The 20,180-nt window shown below is 43.0% G+C and overlaps 4 protein-coding genes across 4 annotated transcripts; 2 read left to right on the top strand and 2 right to left on the bottom strand.

Annotated features, from left to right (window-relative positions):
- Positions 1 to 643: 643 nt before the first annotated feature.
- EAF01_007730 (uncharacterized protein) lies at positions 644 to 3,009 on the bottom strand (the record flags this gene model as incomplete). The annotated part of the gene is made up of 4 exons (XM_038915986.1): positions 644 to 1,002; positions 1,248 to 2,029; positions 2,114 to 2,400; positions 2,476 to 3,009. 4 exons carry the CDS (start codon positions 3,007 to 3,009, stop codon positions 644 to 646), a joined length of 1,962 nt encoding a protein of 653 aa, XP_038768457.1.
- An 821-nt stretch (positions 3,010 to 3,830) lies between these two features.
- On the bottom strand, positions 3,831 to 11,122 carry EAF01_007729 (uncharacterized protein; the record flags this gene model as incomplete). The annotated part of the gene is made up of 9 exons (XM_038915985.1): positions 3,831 to 4,717; positions 4,765 to 5,085; positions 5,136 to 9,066; positions 9,177 to 9,478; positions 9,531 to 9,643; positions 9,699 to 9,905; positions 9,962 to 10,167; positions 10,220 to 10,430; positions 10,483 to 11,122. The coding sequence occupies 9 exons, from the start codon at positions 11,120 to 11,122 to the stop codon at positions 3,899 to 3,901; spliced, it is 6,750 nt and encodes a 2,249-aa protein (XP_038768456.1). The 3' UTR covers positions 3,831 to 3,898.
- An 854-nt stretch (positions 11,123 to 11,976) lies between these two features.
- EAF01_007728 (uncharacterized protein) lies at positions 11,977 to 13,859 on the top strand. Its single transcript, XM_038915984.1, has 4 exons — positions 11,977 to 12,705; positions 12,764 to 12,782; positions 12,838 to 13,389; positions 13,445 to 13,859. The coding sequence occupies exons 1-4, from the start codon at positions 12,664 to 12,666 to the stop codon at positions 13,618 to 13,620; spliced, it is 789 nt and encodes a 262-aa protein (XP_038768455.1). The 5' UTR covers positions 11,977 to 12,663; the 3' UTR covers positions 13,621 to 13,859.
- Positions 13,860 to 14,641: 782 nt separating this feature from the next.
- On the top strand, positions 14,642 to 19,549 carry EAF01_007727 (uncharacterized protein; the record flags this gene model as incomplete). Its single annotated transcript, XM_038915983.1, has 12 exons — positions 14,642 to 15,040; positions 15,093 to 15,198; positions 15,259 to 15,346; positions 15,403 to 15,457; positions 15,509 to 16,013; positions 16,062 to 16,080; positions 16,132 to 16,209; positions 16,270 to 16,630; positions 16,685 to 16,939; positions 16,998 to 17,756; positions 17,807 to 19,294; positions 19,360 to 19,549. 12 exons carry the CDS (start codon positions 14,642 to 14,644, stop codon positions 19,384 to 19,386), a joined length of 4,140 nt encoding a protein of 1,379 aa, XP_038768454.1. The 3' UTR covers positions 19,387 to 19,549.
- Between the last annotated feature and the right edge of the window lie 631 nt (positions 19,550 to 20,180).

Genomic DNA, 20,180 nt, shown 5'->3' with positions numbered 1-20,180 from the left:
GACAAGTAGCACACACAGTATATACTCAAGATACACTAAAGATTCAAAATCTCAAAAACGAAACCAGAGATCAACTTTTGAATGCCGCAAACCTATGAATTTATAAGCTTTTCGAAACATAAATCGGGAACAGCGAACTCATAAAGTAAAAAAAACCGACACTACATTCTAACACCAATTGAATCCAACATTCCCGATTGGTCAATTGCCATCCCCTCAACAACCTGCAGTCCGTGTAACTAAGCAACGTAAATGATCGACCATTGACCAATCCATTTTTATCCAGATGTCGAACATATGCAGGTCGCCATATCAAAAACGGTGATACGACTGCGAATCAAGGATCGATGATGCCAAGAGAAGACTCGGTGAAGCGCGCATCGCATTGCATCTGCAAGATATCAATAGTTATCAGATGTGCGACCCAAACATGCAGAAAGTTTTAATTAGAGTTTTCTCCCCATTGCATTGGTAAAGGGTCGCGGCGACAGAACGGCGTATTCGTAATGCGAAAAGTCGTGTATCTCCTTGTATATTCCCACAATGAACGAATATAATTAGTTGAATCACTGACCACTTCTAATTTTTGAACCTATATTCATCTTCCCATAGTCTTTAGATCCACTTAAATCCCTTCTACCCATCAACTTCCCTCATAAAAGCCTCCCTCGCCACCACCCAACTCCATGAGTTTTAGCACCTCTCCCATCCTTGCTTTCTTCTCTAATTCCTTTCTCGATATCTTACACTTTGCCGTATATCCGCACTTCTTTCCACCTCCAAAAAATGTTTCATCCGGACAACTATGGCCCCATAGCTCCAGCACGAGTACCCAGACGACCAATCCGGTGACAGTGGAAATCAGTGTGAGGGAATCTAGGGATGAGAGAGGAAGACATATGAGTATTATGCAGACAATGAGACGGTTTACCAGGCGGTAGCGTTTAGCGAGTCGAATGCCGTGGTGGTCTTTTTTATGGATGTGGCAGGCCGATATGATACCTAAAGGGAAAAGGTCAGTTGAGGGATATGAAGACTAATGAGTGCATGGTATGACGGGACACTTCTCGACTTTCGACATTTCATGACTTCACAATCTATCTTTTCATTGTTCGATCTCTCATGAGATATTGTAACAATTCCTAAGATATGCGAATCGACATGTTAAGAGATATTTCCGAATCGATTTCTGCAGTGTCCTGTCAATCCATACACCACTGGTGGAGAGAGTGAAAGGGAGGTCATACCCATACAAAAGAGTGCAACCCCGAAACCAGCACAATAAAACCAACGCAACCCATGAGAAATCTCAGATTCAGATTTCTCCTGGTATGCTTCCGTCAGACTCTCAAGAGAAGTATCACCACAATCTCTCGCAACAACGAGTCTAGAAAGTGCAGCACCCCCTAGAACATAACTCATAATAAAGGGTAAATGTGCAAAACTCCAGATGATAGAAGCGATAGCATCTCGTCGAATAGCATGCGCAAAAAGATCCATACCGTCTAAATCAAAATATATCCAATTAAAAACAAATGCTTGAATGAGGCCCAGAACGGCTTTTCCAAAGAATGCATTTAGCCCAAATGACGCTGCGTTTTGATAGATAATAGCGACAACTGAATAGCCAAAGACCAATGTCACAAATGCGTTTGTTCTCTCAGTTTTATGTTCGATATTTGTAGCAGGGTAGAATTCAAATACTCGATCGGTCCACTCGGCCAGTCTGGTTGAAATGAATTTAGAACCTCGAACGAGGAATACTACACCTACCGCCCCTGTTAAATCTATGAATATGGCAACAGCAATGATGGCGAATCTTTGGGGTAAATCGACGTAGATGCTTCCTATCCAAAGAATACTGGGGATCAGAATAATGATGGCTTGAGCTATTAGCATGCCTCGAACCATGGGTATAAGCCATGCGAGAAATAAATAATATGAGCCCATGAAAAGCCGAGCGGTTAGATAGAATGCTACTAGCATTGCGTATGCGTTTTCGAAGGCTTCCAACATATTTGTGGTGAGACTATCTAAGATTAGCATGAAAATAAGTGCGCATTGATGACAGCATATAGAAAGAAGCATTAGATGAATATACGTTTTCACTCACCCAAGTAAACACGCCATGACAAACATTATTGAGATTCTTTGAGCTATGTCATCGGTTTCGAACCAAGAGATAATAAGAGCCAGATCGCTCCAAATCTTCCAACTCATGATAAAGGTTATGACAAATCTTAGGAGCTCATATCCAGTGGGACTTTCAGCGGCATGATCTCCGTTTATAGCGAGAATACCGACGTATAAAAGGTCCACAAAGAGTTCAAATGATGCTACTTCAGTAGTTCCTGATGCTCTCCATAGTAAACCGCGGTGAAAATATTGCCTGACAGTGGGCTGAGATGCTGTTAGTTCGAATACAACGAGGAGAAAACAAAATGAGTGTGCATTAATATCGTTGTTAGACTTCACCTTTTTATATAGTTTCACAATTCTCCCCTTCCTCTTTTCTGCTGCCCAATCCTTCTTTTCATGATCATCAGGTCCATGATATAACGAGCTCGCCCGACTGGTGTGTTCCGGCCCATCATCATAAGTTCTCAAATGCGCACTATACCCATATTTCGAAAAATTCGCATCCAATGCCACGGAATGATCTGTCAACATATGAAGCTCTGAGCCCAAGGTTTCTAGTTCTAATTTCACATTTTCGAATTCATCATAAGCGTCACCGTGCTTATCTTTTAGTGCCTGTCGCTTAGATTCATGATGACTATGCGCGGTTCGAAGCGCGTCGAGATGTTCAGGAGATCCATTGATGACGAGATCAAAAGGTTGATCTTTTTCTATGGTGCTGAGACGTCGACGGAGGAGATCAGCTTCTTCTGGAGATGGCGCTATGTGCACTTTTCGGCCATTGGGAAGCATGAAATTGCGAAGTCGATGACCTCTGTGGTGATGACTGTGGGGAGTGGGAGTCCCAGGCGAAATTGGGGTTGTAGACATCTTCAATGTAGGTATGTGAGTTGCGTAAAAGATAGCTCACACTTGGATAGTTATTGATTTTTATACAGATTGATGCTGTAAGGTATTTATATGGCTGCTGATACCAAGAAATTGTGGCTGTCCGATAAACAAATGGAGTCAAACAGATACTACAATATCATGTACTCAAGCAACGTTATTGATTGTCATCCAAAGTCCATACCAACAAAAGCAGAAGATGTCGATAAATTGACATAAAAGACCATCTTTAGCTGACATGAAACCACCTTCATTCATTAAGATGAGAGGAGCAGTGAGCTAGGGGCCAAGAGAAAAAGGACCAAGCGTTTGATCGCCAAGCTTAGTAATCGCATCAGCTCTCAATCCCCTCGCTAGGGGTATATCATAAGGCGTTGAGAAATTTACTTTATGTTGTTCTATAAAAGTTATGAAGTTCCTTGTTTGTTATTCTGAAATGGTTGGCTAGGTATCTAGTATTTCATTTTAGTTGTGTATTCCAAAAAAGAACAGAAGAGACTCAGGAGTTACGATTACTTCGGATTAGATAGAATTAGCGTTCGGATCCGGAGTGTTGGGTCAAGTACCTTCAATCCACTTTGATTGGTCATCTCTGGACGGAAATATTAGGCCCCTGAGAGCTGAGGGAACGTCCGTTATTCGTTATTCGTGATGATTGCTGTTCTCAATTCGGGCTGCACGGTCTGCGATTAAGGTTCGTTCAATCAAATGGCCAAGGAAAAAGGGAACGAGATCGTATTGATAAGCACATTGACTTGATAAATTGAGATGATTGGTTTAAATTATAGTTTGAGCCACAAGTAAGCCTTAAAAAGATATTAACTTCTATAATTCCAACTCACACCCAGCCAGCCAGGTTCCATGATATCGTCTAAAAACTACACAATTTACTCTTTCCACAAATACCTCTCGCCAACATTTCAATACTTCCGCTGCTCAACAATTCCAAAACCTGTAAATTGGCCTCAAATTCCCTCGCAATGAAATTCCTTACCTCAATTGCGACCAAAGAATCTAATGCGTAGTTTGATAAACTTCGTGTAACATCCATATCTTCTGCTTCCAACATCAAAACACAAGGTAAAATATGTAATAATCCTCGTGTAACGGCTTCCTGCGCTTCCTCAATTGTAGTGGCGTTCTTGAGTGCGGCATTGAAGGATATGTTGGCTGATGGAGAATCGGAGAGAGATGACGAAAGAGCCTCGTGAGCGAGTCGTAGATGTTTAAATTTGGCATCATTAGTCCAAAATGGTGGTGGAGTGGTGATACGCATTCCCGTTATTGTGTGATTGTTGCATGTACTAGCCAAACGACCAGTAATGGCAGCCCCGAGAAGTGCTAATACCTCTGCTTCGCATATAGTGTCACTTCCGAGATTTTTGCTTACTTCGGCTGCTGCGTCGAGGTTTTCCGCGAGATATCCGGCGTCGGACACGGCGGTAAGATCCAGGGATGAGGCAGGCAAGCCTTGAGCGAGACGATATTGGACAAATGCGTTTAGGAATGTATTGGCCGCAGCATACGAAGCCTGACCCCTGTTTCCCACTGCACCGGCGGCCGAAGAAATAGCGACGAAAAAATCCAATTTTTGCGACTTGAGAGCATTGTGGAAGTTCCAAGCACCTTGAACTTTAGATTCAATAACCGAAGTATATTCTTCGTACATCATCTTCTCAAATAGAACATCCTGCTCCTGTTAGTTATATTCAAATATCACCAGACCGTTGTACTTACTCGTAGGACCATAGCTCCATGAATGACACCTCTGACTTCAGGCAGATCGGTAAGCTCATTCGTGACCAAATTATTCACTGCCTCGCTATCTGACACGTCACAACGTCGAATTACGATATTGGCACCAACAGTACTGAGATCATCAACCATCTTCTTAACTTTCCCAGTGACGGAGCCATTTCTGGACACAAGAACAAGATGCTTGGCACCTTTGCTAACCATCCATCTAGCCATACTTCGGCCCAAACCACCAGTTCCTCCAATGAGAATATATGTGGCATCTGGGCGAAGTATCTTGCTTCTCTTATCAGCGGGGGTGGCCTGTGATATTGTTAGTATTTTGCATGGCAGTGTATTTAGAAATAACCAACCTTGACCATGTCATCTTGCTCGGGTGCGATGATTAATTTCCCATCGAATTTTGCTGATTGTAATGTCTTGAAAGCTGTCTCAATATCCGAAATTGAGAAGACTGTGGTGCTGATAGGCTTGATGGCACCTTGAATTAAGAAGCTAGAGATCTTTGAAAGAACAGCGCTCAAAATTTTAGGTCTTTGAATACCCAGAGATACCAAGTCAACTGAAGAGTAACTTCTGTTGGTTCCGCTTCCAAGTTTTGGATGATTTTCTTGTTTTGCGAGATTGACGAAGCGCCCAAAGTTGCTCAAGCATGAAGATATTTCTTGGAGCGTATCTGCATCTGTTGGGATACAATTCAACACAATGTCAAAGTTGCCTCTGTATGTTTGTTGGAGATCTTTCGGACCGAATGAAGTATTATGGCTTACAATTATCTCCTTTTCAGAGAGGCCGTACGTTTTTTTGAGTAAATCCTTCTTCTCAATGCTGCCAACGGTTACGAAAACCTTGACACCCATAGTCTGGGCGAGATTAATAGCTGCTTGCCCGAATGCACTGGATCCTCCATGAATCAAGACAGCATCGTCTGGAAGTAACCGTCCTATGTCGTTCAGACCATAGTATGCAGTGCAGAATGCCACAGGAATCGATGCACCAACCTCAAATGATATATCATGATTGATCTTAAAAGCAGCAGAAGAATCCAAAAGAGCCCGGCTTGAGTAAACTCCTTGAGATGCTGCAATTCCTGCAATACGATCGCCCTTGGCAAAGTTGGTCACACGACTACCTGTTTTTGTAACGATACCACTACATTCGCAGCCAAAGCCGGCATAATCAGTATGCCCTGAAACAGCAGGGAGATCCATTGAATTCATGCCGATTGCTTTAACCTCAATCTCGATCTTATTATCTTCTATTGATTCCTCTGATGATGCATCGATGAAGTGAAGGGTTTCCAAAACACCTGGTACTGAGATGGCCATCTTCAATGGTCGGTGTTCTTGTCCAAATCGTGTCAACTCCAGAGCAGAATCTTTTGTTTGTTTGTGAACATATTCATTCAATTCTGAGTCATTGATGATACGTGGTGTAAGGAATATCCCATTTCTCTCCATAAATTCCATTTCACAGTTTGCGTTAGCTTCTGGATCAAAAACACCTTTGAAGACTTTCAAGATAGCGTTGGAGGTATTCTCATCAGAAAGAACGCTCTCTGGATCCAAGTCCAAGGTTGAGAATTTGAGCATTGTCTCGGACCGAATACTTCTGCTTAGACCAGTGACCATGTTGGTCGTAGGATTAGATGAATCAGCATATGCCCCTTTGACCACCCAGAGTACTCCACGGGATCCGATCAACGCTTTTTGTAACGCAAGGAATTGGGAACATGTGAGTGTTGACAACAATGGCTTATCAAGCTCTGAAATGACGAGACAGAGCTTTTCGGTTGTGTCAACCTGAGATAGATTACCCATCTCGGGTCTTTTCCCTGTCAAATGCTCTAGAGAGTTGGCCAGTAAGGTCGAAAGAGCTGATTGCTCATCCGAACTCTCATGAATAATGACGATTTCTTCGGATGGATAATCACGACTTTTTACTTCATTCGTTGTACCATTCACTGACCCATTGGATGCCTCTGATACCTCATTGGAGGCTCCATTTTGTTCTGTAGAGGTTGAAGGCTGGAATATAGGCTCCCAATCCAGTTTGTAACAAAGTTCCCTGTGTATGTCATTCTCTGAACTTGAATTTGTTTCTACGATTGGCGAAACTGTCAAATCGCGAATTGTGATTAGTGGAGCTTCTGATAGGTAATTGTCCACGGCAAACATTGAGACATTGGTGGCCTTGGGATAACCAGATAGAAAGGTACCCTCACAAAAGGCCCGAAGGGATGCACCCGGACTTCTCATGAATTTTGTTATTTCTCGGGATATCGTTATTTGTCCAACGGATGAAGGCAAATATACAGTATCCAATGAAGTCTTTCCTGCTTCAATGATTGGCCAATACATCTCAATGACTTGTTCGAGTAATGCTGGATGTATTATCATGTCTTCTTGATGCTCCTTTGGCATTTCTTGCTTGGTATCAGGAACCACGACGTGTGCCATCGAGGCGTTTTCACAAGCGAAGCAATCATTCATACCTTGGAAACTCGATCCGTATGAAACACCGATGTTTGAAAGCGAATCGTATAATTCGGATTTGTTGATGACACTTGTCGCTGCTTCAGTAATCTTTCCGATACTTGATTTCATCTCAAGTCCAAGATCGTGATTGCCTAGTTTAGTGGCTACTATTCCCTGGCAATGCAAGGTCCATCCTTTATTTGCAGCCCACGAATGAACTTTGAACTCGTCCCAAATATCAGAAGCACAATTGTCTGATATGCGGGAACGTAGCTGAAGAGTGATTTCGACAGGCTCTTCAGTAAGCATAAGGGGCTTGGTGACCGAGACATCGCGAAGCTCGAAGTTGTCGTATTGAATATTATTAGATGCTGCTTTCTGTGATGCTGCTTCGATTGCTATCTCAATGAAAGCAGACATGGGAAAAAGTGTCAGGGATTGAATTTTATGGTGTCGAAGCCATGGAACATCATCGATTCGAAGGATATTTCTCCAAGTTGGCTCCAGATCATTCGAGTAATTGGCCAGGGTACCTAGAAGATCATGACGTTGAGCTGTGCGACTTTTGTGCTTCTGAATCAGGCGTGGTTCATGCCAGTACTTTGATGTGTGGTTCCAAGGGTATCGAGGCATATCGATCAGCAATGAAGGAGGATTTAGAGGGGGAGTAATATTAATGGCGCCAAGGTCAAGAAATGCGCCTTTCGTGAATAATGTTGAAGCTAAATCGATTGCTGTCTCTACAGCATCCTTCTTTCTCACAAGCGCAGATGAATAAGGAATTTTCATTGCATCCTTCCCACAAGCCTTGAGAATCTGCTTGATTGGGCCAGCAAGGGCTGAATGAGGCCCAAGTTCAATGAGCATATTCACACCAGTTTTATGTCCATCGCCTGGTGCACACATATCTGTCAAAGCTTCAGAAAATCGAACCGCTTGTGTCAGATTATCTACCCAATATTGGGCCTCAAGTCTTGAGCCCTCAACAAGGTGACCGAGTAACGAAGAATGGAATTTGACATTTGAAGTTTTGGGTGGAGCAAGAGACTGAAGGCAGCTTCGGTAATCTTTTGAGACCAAGCTCATGTGATGGGAATGATAAGCCACATCAACTTGTAGCTTTCTGTTGAACATTTGTTTCTGTTCCATTAATGCTTGAAGTTCGTCGATTGCCGGCTCGTCTCCTGAGACAGTCAAACTAGACGGACTGTTAAAGCAAGCTATACGAGCTGTCTTTGCGCTAAGTTGATCGATGAGTGGCTCTATCTCTTCCTTGGTACAGCCTACAGCCATCATTGACCCCCGAAGATCTGGAAACTTCTTCCTTAATCCAACAGTCGCTAGACCTCTGTAGTAGGCAATAGCCATGCAGGAGTCAAGAGGTAAGATTCCAGCTGCGTATGCCGCTCCGATTTCGCCACTGGAATGACCAGCGACGGCTGCTGGAATTACGTTCCAACTTCTTAATAAATCAGTCAAGGCCAGCTGGATAGCTGTACATGCAGGTTGACTTATATGAGCTTCATTGATAAGCGACGATGTGGCATCTTTGTTTAGTTCGGTGATGAGGGAGAAAGGAGCCCCGAATGAAATGAGGCATTTGTCACAAGCATCTAAGGATGCAGCGAAGACCGGATAATGTTCATAGAGCTCCCGGCCCATTGCATTCCATTGAGCACCCTGTCCGGTAAATATGAAACCTATACGCAGTGGCTCAATCTCTCTCATTGGGGTAACCTTTCCAGAATTAAGTGCTTGTATAAGCTCGAAGGATGATGTGGCCGGAATGGCGACTCTCCATTGTAGTCTAAGTATTATTAAGTTAGTACCGGTGCCGTCAATCTTCTCGGAACAGGAACAATACGGTTCAAGTGAGAAACCTTGAATCGTAACTAGATGGATGAAATGAGTACTTACAGAGATCTTCGTTGTCCAAGTGTGTAAGCAACGTTGCTCATTAGACCATTTTGAAAGAATTCCGGTCTTCTTTCTAAATAGATTCCAATGTTCTTCATGAGTGCCTCTAGCGCTCCTTTATCGTTCGCGGACAAGGCGATCATTCTTCTACCTTGCAGCGCTTTCTCGCTAGATTCGGGCTCAAGTTTAGCTATGAAAGGCGCTCGTTCTAAAACAACATGTGCATTTGTACCTCCAAACCCAAAGTTGTTTACACTAGCAAACTTCTTAGCTCTTGGCCACGGGCGTTGACTGATCGGAACCTATGGAAAATCAGCATTAAGTCAGTCTACTATAGGTTGATCTATGACCAACCTTCAAATGCCATTTTGAAAAGGGTATATTCTCATTGGGCGTCTTGAAGTCGTGATTAGGCAAGATGAAGCCTCTTTCAAGCATCATAGCTGCCTTAATCACGGATATGATACCTGCGAGATATTTCTTAGCCTTTTGGGCAATTGAGGATAACCAAGTGATACTCACCAGAAGCAGCTTCCAGATGTCCAATGTTTGATTTCACGGATCCAATGAAGAGGGGGTTTCTGGCATTTCTGCCTTCTCCAAATACATTATACAGAGCGGTAGCTTCTATAGGATCTCCAACCTTAGTACCGGTTCCGTGAGCTTCCACGTAACCTGTGTCTTTTGGATCGATACCAGCACTTTCGTAGACCCATTTCATGAGCGATTCTAATTCGGTCAACATTACGGAAGGCAATCTCAATTGGAATACTCTCTGGACTTACCTTGTGCAGAACCATTAGGCATAGTTATTCCGGGAGTTTTACCATCTTGATTGATGCCGCTTCCTCTTATCACGGCCCTGATGTTATCGTTATCCTTAAGAGCTTGCTCTAAAGGTTTCAAAACAACCAAACCACAACCCTCACCGCGTCCATAACCAGTGCCTCGGCTGTCAAAAGAAAAAGATCTTCCTTCATCGGAAAATAAACTGTGTATATTAGATGGGATCCCGGAACGCTATAGAGTTATGGCAGACTCACCGAGAATTTGACATCGAGATCCAATTTTCTGGTAGCATATTGAGATGGCATCCACCAGTGATAGCCGATTTGCACTCTCCGTTTCGAATACTCTGGCAAGCCTGATGTAAGGCAACCAAACTCGAAGAGCACGCAGTATCCATGGTAAAACTAGGCCCTCGTAAATCAAAGAAGTGAGAAATACGATTTGACTGCATGGCAAAAGCGCATCCTAGATTGATTATTTAGTAAAGCACAGTGTGTGATCAAAAAGAGTTATCTACCTGTAGCTTGGTACATAGGAATATTATCGGTGTCCACAAATGATGCGGATTCGTACTCTGAAAATGAGCCACCGACGAATACACCCACATCCTTCCCAACAATTTCATGTTTCGGGATTCCCGCACTCTCCAAAGCTTCAAAGGTACATTCCAGTAGAATTCGTTGCTGAGGATCCATCGAAGTTGCTTCTTGAGCTGTAAGACTGAAAAACGGAGCATCAAAAAGCCCTACATCTTCTTTGAGAAAATTTCCACCAGCTGCATTAAAACAGCCCGCCTTCCCTGGATTTGGATGATAGAAGCTTGCGGTATCAAATCTTTCCTTCGGTATTTCTGACCAACCGCTTCGAGCTCTCGAACAGAGCTCCCAAAACTCATCTGGAGTGCTAACATTTCCCGGCAGCCGACATGAAATTCCAACGATTGCTATGGGTATCTGCTTTGCAAGTTGGGGTTGGCTATACCCAGAGATATATCCGTCTTTGAAAGCTTGAGAATAAATGTCTTTGAAGGCCTTGACTTCAGGCGCATCGTCGCTTTCTGCTGGAGCAGCTTCGAAGGTCTGCTCTGATACCGTTTCCTGAACTGCACCATTCGTACCCTCCTGGGGCGAATTCCAGGTGATCGCTGAAGGCGCCATTTCTGTCTTGCTGTTATTAAAGTCGTATGGTATTAGAATAACATTGTAAAATAAGAATCACAAGAACATGTAAATCGTTTTGGCTATATCATGCGCTGAAGTGATTTGTCAATTCCTTTTTGGGCGCCAGTTCACGCTGATCTTCACTTAGAGATAGTCGTGTTTCAAATGATAGCTAGAATGATGGGAGATATGAGCTTTGAGTTCCCGGTCAAGTGTCGGGTATGCAAACGGATAAATTCTCGCACGGCTGCCATCCCATGTTCAAAGCGGGTGGTATTGCACAAACCGTGTCAATCAAATCTTGGCCTTTCATCCCATCTAATTGACAATTCATTCTGATCATAAAATGGAATATCGAAAGGGCGGAAATGATAAACCCGTCAGGTTCTGGGGGGACAAACCTCTCAAAGCGTGCTGGGTATTGCATCACGTCTTATCATCCCCATGTTGCATCGGTCTGCACCCGGTAATGAACTCTGTCGTCGTTCGTTCCATGACCAAGAATTGATCGTAACATATACTTTCAACACCACGTTCCAAAAGATATGGTGAGCATGATCCATGAACAATAACAAATGGAGCATTGACCAACAGCTGGGCCTAAAGCTTAGCTACAACACAAACCGTGAACACGGGGAAAGAGGCATGAAACAGGAATGCAGACAAAAACAAAGCTGAAGCACATACTTCCTTTTCTGATTCAAGTTACCTCTAAGCTAGGGTCGGTGAAACCGGCGATTAGTGCATACCTGGCAAGTCAGTCCAAGGATTTTACGCTTTTGACTGGACGTTGTGTTGTGCACTGAACCTCATTTCGAAACATCCAAAAGGACTTGAGATCAGACTCGACTAGAAAAAGTGCATTTGCATTTTGCCTTCACCGTGTCTGTGTGTTGTTGGTGTGGCGTACCTAGGCAACCTGATCATTCCTCCAGCCACAATCACACAAACACCTCACGCCCACCACCTGGGCACTCCAGCTCCAGCTCCCAATCTTCTTCGACTCAAGTGTTCCTGATCGACCGGTAATCCCCTCACCTCCATCCTCAAATACCCCCCATATAATCTGTGGATCTATACCCAGAACTTCTACCCAGTGGTCTCTTATTGAATAGAAACGATCTAAGATTCATTAATGAAGAGTCGCCAGTCCAATCACTCAATGAAGATGCAGGATATCCACAATATCCGACTCGGTCGAGATCACATCCCCAGTTCCTTCCGTCTGTGCACATCATCTTAAACTTGTTACAAGATGACAGACTTGATTTGAAGGGATGTTTGTATTATCCAAGTTTCAATATAGAGATCTCCAGAAGTTGGATGGGTTCCCTGGCTGTGAAGCAATATGGATCCTTGACCAGATCTTCCATTCTTAAAAGCTTAAGGAACTTCATAAACCCCGGATAAAGACCTCTATCAAACTTTATATTTGCAATAAATTACTCGCCATTCCTACCGTTAATATAATATTAAACTTTTCTATATCAAATTTCAGAATCTCACCTTCCCAGAACTATTCTCAATCATTCTCAATCATGAAGTTTCTATGTCTTTGCGGAGCATACGGAAGCTCAGATGTAAGTACAATCCCTTAACATCGCTTGCAAACTTAGTGCTTAAGCTGACCATACGCAGAAATTTAGAGTGCAGCTTGGTGTGTATCTTCGGCAGTTCTTATTGACATGTGAATCATGCTTACTTTAAAATAGCTCCTCTCATTAAGGAATTAGCGTCTGATGAGACTGCCGAATTATTCTTTGCTCATGGTCCAGTCGACGCCTTTCCTCCCGAAGGATATGAAGATTATTTCGGCCCGGGGCCACATTATCGATTCATAAAGCCCGGAAATACAGAAGAAGGTGGAAGTGATCTTCTTGATCGCATTCGAAACTTTCCCAAGGGTGCAACCGCAGAGGATCAAATGCGAGAACTTATGAGGGGTGGAATTGGCTCCGCCGTTCCTGTCCCAAATGCAGATGGTACTTATGGTGATGAGAGTGCACAAGATGCCATGGAGTACTTATACGATATTATGCAAGAAGAAGGACCTTTCGATGGAATCATTGGATACTCAGAGGGAGCCACAGTTGCAGGAACGCTGCTTTTGCATGAACAAAAAAGATTCGAAATCGAGGGAAGAACGCCAATGTTCAAGTGTGCTATATTCTTTGCCGGGTGGCCTCCAATGACACCAGAATTTGATGGAATTGTTCTTGCGGATGAAACCGATTTGACAATCACCATTCCAACCGTTCACATCAGTAAGTCTAAACAATTCTCAAATGCACCATAAACATTCTCTGACGTTCTATTTAGTTGGCTCGTTAGACCCATATCTTGCAGGATGTATCTCGCTGTACAATGTGTGCGATATGGACAATGCGTACCTCTTCGATCATGGAAAAGGTCACACATTGCCAAGAGATCCAGAGACAGTCCGAGAGCTTGGAAACATAATACGCACAATGGGCTCAAACATAGGCCTTTTGTGAAGTATCAGAGGAGACAATGCAATGAAGCATTTATTTGAAATGCCTAATAGAAGGTCTTGCGCCCTTGTAGTGAGCAGGCCTCACACATGCTGTGGAACTTGGGATTGCTAGACCGTACACAGGACACTTTTTTCTCCCTTACAAAAAGTTTAATAATTACACGATACCAAATTTAGAGGCGACTTGGCAGGATCTAAGGCATTATTATGACTATTATATTCATAGTCCAGAAATATTATTTCATCAATTGACAGAATGTTAATTTGTGATGATATCATTGCGCTGGTGTTTGGTCATCGCTTGATAGAACAATCATCCTTCTCGTTGAACCTACATATATATTCTTCGTACCTGGCTCTATAAATTTACTGGGAGTAGCTACATGTACATACCATTCTTCAAAGTGGCGAAGAAGTTGTTTCGTGCTCGGTGATCTCAAGTTTCACGATTTTCACATTCTGAAGGGGACTTTAGCCGAAGGTGCTATTATGCAACAATTGCGCCTATGTATTCTGCCACGCCAAGTCAAAGAAAGAAACAACTATCCTTTCAACTTGTTTGACTTTAAATAAGTAATAGTCGATCTTATAGAACAATGGAGATCGAGAATTTTACATACAGAGGTGGATTCCCTGCTATGATTATTCAAGGGACTTATCAGCAGATAGGCAAACTTTGAACAGGATCAATTGCGCTCATTTCTTATTCAAACAACTGCGCATTAGATTTCCTGTCATGTATCATGTTTCAATATAGACCAATCAGGCCGTGTACTACAGCATTCAAAGCTCGCGGTCAGACCAAGGGTTCTCCATATGCACGGATGTGAGGTCTATTTCTGGCTCCACCATCAATCTTTAATTTCTTCTCCTGAGACCTAGTCAGGTTTACAATGAAAGAGAGGGGCGATTTTGAAACAAGAAACTTTATGTAGACACTGAGTGATGTTGATTTGCCACCTTGAAAGAGGTGATACTGTTATGAGTATCTCTATGGAAACTTTACCTCTCAGAAAGTAAAGATGGCGGGGAAAACTGATCGCAGGTCGTCATCATTACCTCCACCAAACTTCTCTCAATCAAATGTACCTTTATTGTCAGATGTGGAGGCAGGCTATGAAGATGGCGAGAAAACAGATCCGTCACCGTCGAGTATAGGGATGGCAGAACGGAGTCACAAATCTTATGGAGCTCCATTACAAACAGACGCTCTAATGGAAGAGATTCTCTTCCCACATTCCGGCGACTTTAATTCACCTACCTCGCCAGCGCAATGGCCAGCCTCAGCAAAGGAACCTTTACTTCCAGGAGAGGAAGGTATTCGAATAGACGATGGGAACGTCGAAGTTATTGATCCTCAACCGAAAACTAAGGCACCTTATATCAGCGCAGAGTATAAGCTTGCATTGTCTCATTTTAGGGTGAGTGTTCGCCTTATACTGGACACCCGCACATGACTAAAATCTCCAATAGCGAATATTCTCTTATACAAATAGTGATGACAAATTACTCCTCTTTGCAGCAGGAGGTGCTTCAGTGTTCACCGGTATCACATTACCTCTCATGAATGTTGTGTTTGGTAAGAACTATGAACTTCAATTTGTCTGGTGACTGTTCGCAGTGCTGACCGTATCTCTAGGTTCACTGGTTGGTGATTTCAGTGGGTTTTATAATCCCAACTCGGATGAAACGAAAGAGGTATTCACCGAGGCTATCAATCAAAATGTGTGGGTAGCAGCATGTGTAAATAGGATTGATGATAGATACTAATGCGAATGTATAGAATTTACATGCTTTATCTGTTTTTGGGCAGGCTTCTCCTCGATTATGTCGCTGTTGTGAGTGGATTGCATATATCTCTCCTCAAAAATTCTCTAACACTCTTATAGCTGGGATTTCGAATGGTGAGCATTCGAATCTCCGCATCAATGCGAATAGCGTACCTCAATGCCCTTTTTTGTCAACCCATTTCGGTGCTTGATACCTTACCATCAGGGCAAACAGCATCCATCATCACTATTACTGCGAATATACTCCAACTTGGTATCTCGGAAAAGCTCTCCATGTTTCTCCAAAGTCTTTCTTTAATTTTGTCGGCTTTGATAGTCGCATTTTACTACAATTGGCTGCTCACACTTGTGACTAGCACTGGCTTAATATTTATCATTGCATTTTATTCATACACCATTCCGCGCTTGGTAAAGATGCTGAAGCAAGTCGAGGAAGCTGACCAAGTCTCGTCTTCTATTGCGAGTGAAGTCTTCAGTTCAATCAGGATGGTTGTCGCTTGTGAAGCTGAAGGGAAAATGGCAAACAGATATGCTGCATGGGTAAAAGAATCTCGGCGGCGAGGTTTACTTATGTCTCCCTTGGTAGCAATCCAGCAAGCTCCTGGTACGTCCTCACAAGCCTGTTACCTTACTTATGCTAACCAAAACTTAGTATTTTTTGCAATTCATGCGTACGTCTTCACCACACCCCTCATGAGAATTTATTCTTACAGAAGTAACAGTACTTTTGCAATGTCATTTTGGTTCGCCATAAAACTGTACCTAGAATCCGAAATTGCTAGCGTCTCAACTATAATCATGTTCGTTCTCATTGATCACCCTACTTCACTTTGATACATGACATTAATCAATAACCTTAGCGTTTTATCGTCTATAATGACTATAGTAATGTCTATTGGGGGTATAGCAGCCCCCATTACTGCTGCTGCACAAGCCGCCGGTGCTGCGGGTATCCTTTTCAGTATAATTGATGCCCCACAGCCGAAAACAGATGGTGTCAAGGCGCCAGATGTTTCTTCCAGGGAAGATATCGTTCTCGAGAATGTTAATTTTGCCTATCCTCTGAGACATGATGTTAAGGTGCTTGACAATCTCAGTGTTCGATTTCCTGCAGGAAAATTGACAGCTATTGTCGGAGCATCAGGCTCAGGGAAGAGTACCATTGTCGGGTTGATTGAAAGGTGGTATGAGCTTGATGGAAATCTCACGGATAATGCCATTGTAAGTTTCAAGACATGAAACAATGCTTGAATATCATCACTGACAAATCACAAGACACTTTTCTTCCGAAATGGTACAATCACTGTCGGCGGCCGAAAATTACATGAGATTGACTTAAAGTGGTGGAGGTCACAAATAGGACTTGTTCAGCAAGAGCCATTTCTATTCAATACTACTATCTACAGAAATGTGGAATATGGTTTGATAGGTACCAAATGGGAATATGAATCCCACGAAAAGAAAAGGAGATTAGTGAGACGAGCTTGCAAGGAAGCATTCGCAGATGAATTCATCAAACGACTTCCAGAGGTAATGCTAGCCCTGGAATCATGATTTATCCATTTGAATATGTTTCTAACTTTCATAGGGATATGAAACAATGGTAGGCGACTCTGGGATAAAACTCAGTGGGGGTCAACGACAGAGACTGGCAATTGCGAGAAGTATTGTTAAGCAGCCAAAGATATTAATTCTTGACGAAGCAACCAGCGCTATCGATGTCAGAAGTGAAAGAATAGTCCAAGCGGCACTTGACAAAGTTTCTAAAAACCGAACTACGATCACAATAGCGCATCGACTATCTACCGTTATCAAGGCTGACAATATCGTCGTTATGAAGAAAGGTCAGGTAGTACAGCAGGGAACTCATGAACAGCTGTTAATGGACTTGAATGGTCCATATTGGGCACTTGCAAATTCTCAACAGTTGGGAAATGGTGAGCTTTCTAGGAAAGAAATCGATACCCTGAGCGATCCGGAGAAACAAAGAGTAGACTCGCCAGCATTCGAAAGGATCAGTCTTGAGGTAGAAGAAGATTCACCCAGCTTGGAAATGCAATTCCCTGTAGCAAAGCCAAAAACTCCCGTGGGAAGCTTTATACTTTTTCTTTGGGAACAAAAGCCACGATGGGTTTTGTATATGATAATGTTTCTCAGCTCCTTGGGGGCTGGTGCTTCATTCCCATTGCATGCATTTCTATTTGCAAAACTCATTTCGCTATTTAATTTATGGGGAAAGGCTCTTCAAGTCCAGACCAATTATTGGTGCTTCATGTTTACGTTGTTGGCCATCAGTGTGGGTCTCAGTTATTATGCCCTCGGGTGGTCTTCAAATACAGTCTCATTCGTAAGTTTTTGTCAATTTTCGGCTACCTCAGTGACTAACAATACTGTCAGAATATCACAGCTACATATCGCCAAGAATACTTTCAAAATGTTCTCTCGAAGCCCGTATCATACTATGATGAGGAAGAGAATTCCGTGGGTAGTCTGACGGCTAGAATGGCGAGTGATCCTACTCAACTTCAGCAGTTACTCGGAATCAACATGGCAATCGTGCTCATTTCTATGTTTAACATTTTTGGATCTGTGGCAATGTCCTTTTATTTTGGCTGGAAACTCACTTTATTGACCGTGGTGACGACGATGCCAATCATTCTAGCCGCAGGGTTCTTTCGACTTCGATACGAAACCCAATTCGAGAAAATGAACAACGAAGTATTTGCTGAGAGCTCAAAGTTCGCTACTGAATCTATCGGTGCTTTTCGAACGGTATCAGCTCTTACTCTCGAATCGGAGATCTGTGGACGATATGAAAAACTCTTAAGAAACTATACGAAAAAAGCTTTCCGGAAAGCTAGATTCTCTACTTTTATATTTGCAATGAGTGATAGTATCGCGATACTATGTATGGCCTTTGTTCTCTGGTATGGCGGCCAGCTTCTAGCGGACCATGAGTATACACCTTTTAATTATCTAGTTGTATACTTAGCCGTTGTACAAGGTAGTACTACCGCGGGTCAATCTCTAAGTTTCGGACCAAATGTGGCGCAAGCTTTTGCAGCAGCAGATCGTATCCATGGTATGAGACCTGAAGATAGCAAAGTTGATGAGTCGGTGCTATACGATTTTGCAGATGCTCACGATCCGGAAAAAAGCTCACGTGGAGTCAAAATCGAGCTCAAGAATGTTTCTTTCAAGTATCCTACTCGTGATGTTCCAGTGCTCAACGGACTCGACATGATTATCGAAAAGGGTCAATTCGCAGCCATCGTCGGTCCATCTGGATGCGGAAAAACAAGTATCATATCTCTACTCGAGCGCTTTTACCAAATCCAGAGTGGTCAAATTATGTATCAGGACACGAACATCAATGATATCTCTCTTGAAGAATACCGGAAGTTTATCTCGTTGGTTGCGCAAGAACCCTCCTTATTTGAAGGTTCAATTCGCGACAACATTCTCCTGGGTATCTCAGACGAAGAAGAGGTATCAGACACCGTACTCCATCAAATCTGTCGCGACGCAGAGATCCATGACTTCATATCCTCGCTTCCCGAAGGTTACAACACTGCCGTAGGCGCCCATGGAGTTGCACTATCGGGTGGTCAGAAACAACGTATCGCTATTGCACGAGCCTTGATTCGAAATCCAAAATTATTGTTGTTAGATGAAGCGACGTCTAATTTAGATTCTGAGACAGAGAGGAGTGTGCAAGCTGTGTTTGAAAGGACTGGGAAAGGAAGAACCATGATTGTTGTTGCGCATAGATTGGCGACTGTTCAGAATGCGGATGTCATTTTCGTCCTAGGAGAAGGAGGGAATGTGGTGGAAAGAGGAAGTCATGGACGTTTGTTGGGAATGAAAGGATTATATTGGCAAATGGTATGTTTCTCATGTTCTAATTGGTGGTGTAGATTCTAGAGTGAAAGGCTAATCATCGACTGTAGTGTCAAGCGCAAGCTTTAGATCGATAAAGTTGGGAGAGTTTTTGGTTGCTTCATTGCCATGTTGGAACGTATTTTGGGGGATTGGACGGAGTATTTGAAGTTGGCGACTTTAGTGTATCTGGCGCATTGTGTGTTTGTTGAATATAATGGAACTCAGACACCGGGAAATCTTCACCCTCACGAGTAGCAAGAGTTTCAAAACGTGGCATCATCTCATCATTTTTCTAGTTACAAGCCATTCCACAGCATGAAATCAGAATGGTAAAGGCCAGTCCTACCTGCAACACACTTTTGTGGGTGGAAAATGCATAAGTTTATCCATCAATTAATAAGATGGATTTTGTAACATTTCACGTGATGTGATATCTACCTTTTTTCACTCGAAAGTTTATTCAAAATAATTTTAAATAATCTCAAATTTAGACATGCAACAAAACACCAGACATCACGCGACAATCACGGGAGTAATGAGGCTTACTTGCACTGCCAATCCCAAAGTACAAACGGCAGACGAGATTAGGCATCGGTAAAGCTGTATCACGGCTCGGGCCCTGGAGTCGAGAGACACGGAAAGGCGAAGCAGTCGACTACTTGGTCGACTCAAATGCATTTTAGGTTGCAAAGTCAAACATTGTGTTGGGCTTTGATTCTGGTTGAGAGGGGGCCTTGTCAAAGTCTAGCTAGCTACGGTTACACTTAATGTATGGTTCCGCGCGCACGTTAGAATCTGTAGTCGTCCGCGATTCAAAGTCGCAGGTATTGCTTCGCCACTGCTTCGCCAGATTTTGGAAAACTTGCAAGGGACTCTCAATATGATAAAG

Source organism: Botrytis porri (genome assembly GCF_014898465.1).
Source record: "Botrytis porri strain MUCL 3234 chromosome Unknown BPOR_010, whole genome shotgun sequence".
Taxonomy (NCBI): Eukaryota; Fungi; Ascomycota; class Leotiomycetes; order Helotiales; family Sclerotiniaceae; genus Botrytis; species Botrytis porri.
This window is presented reverse-complemented; position numbering and strand designations above follow the sequence as displayed.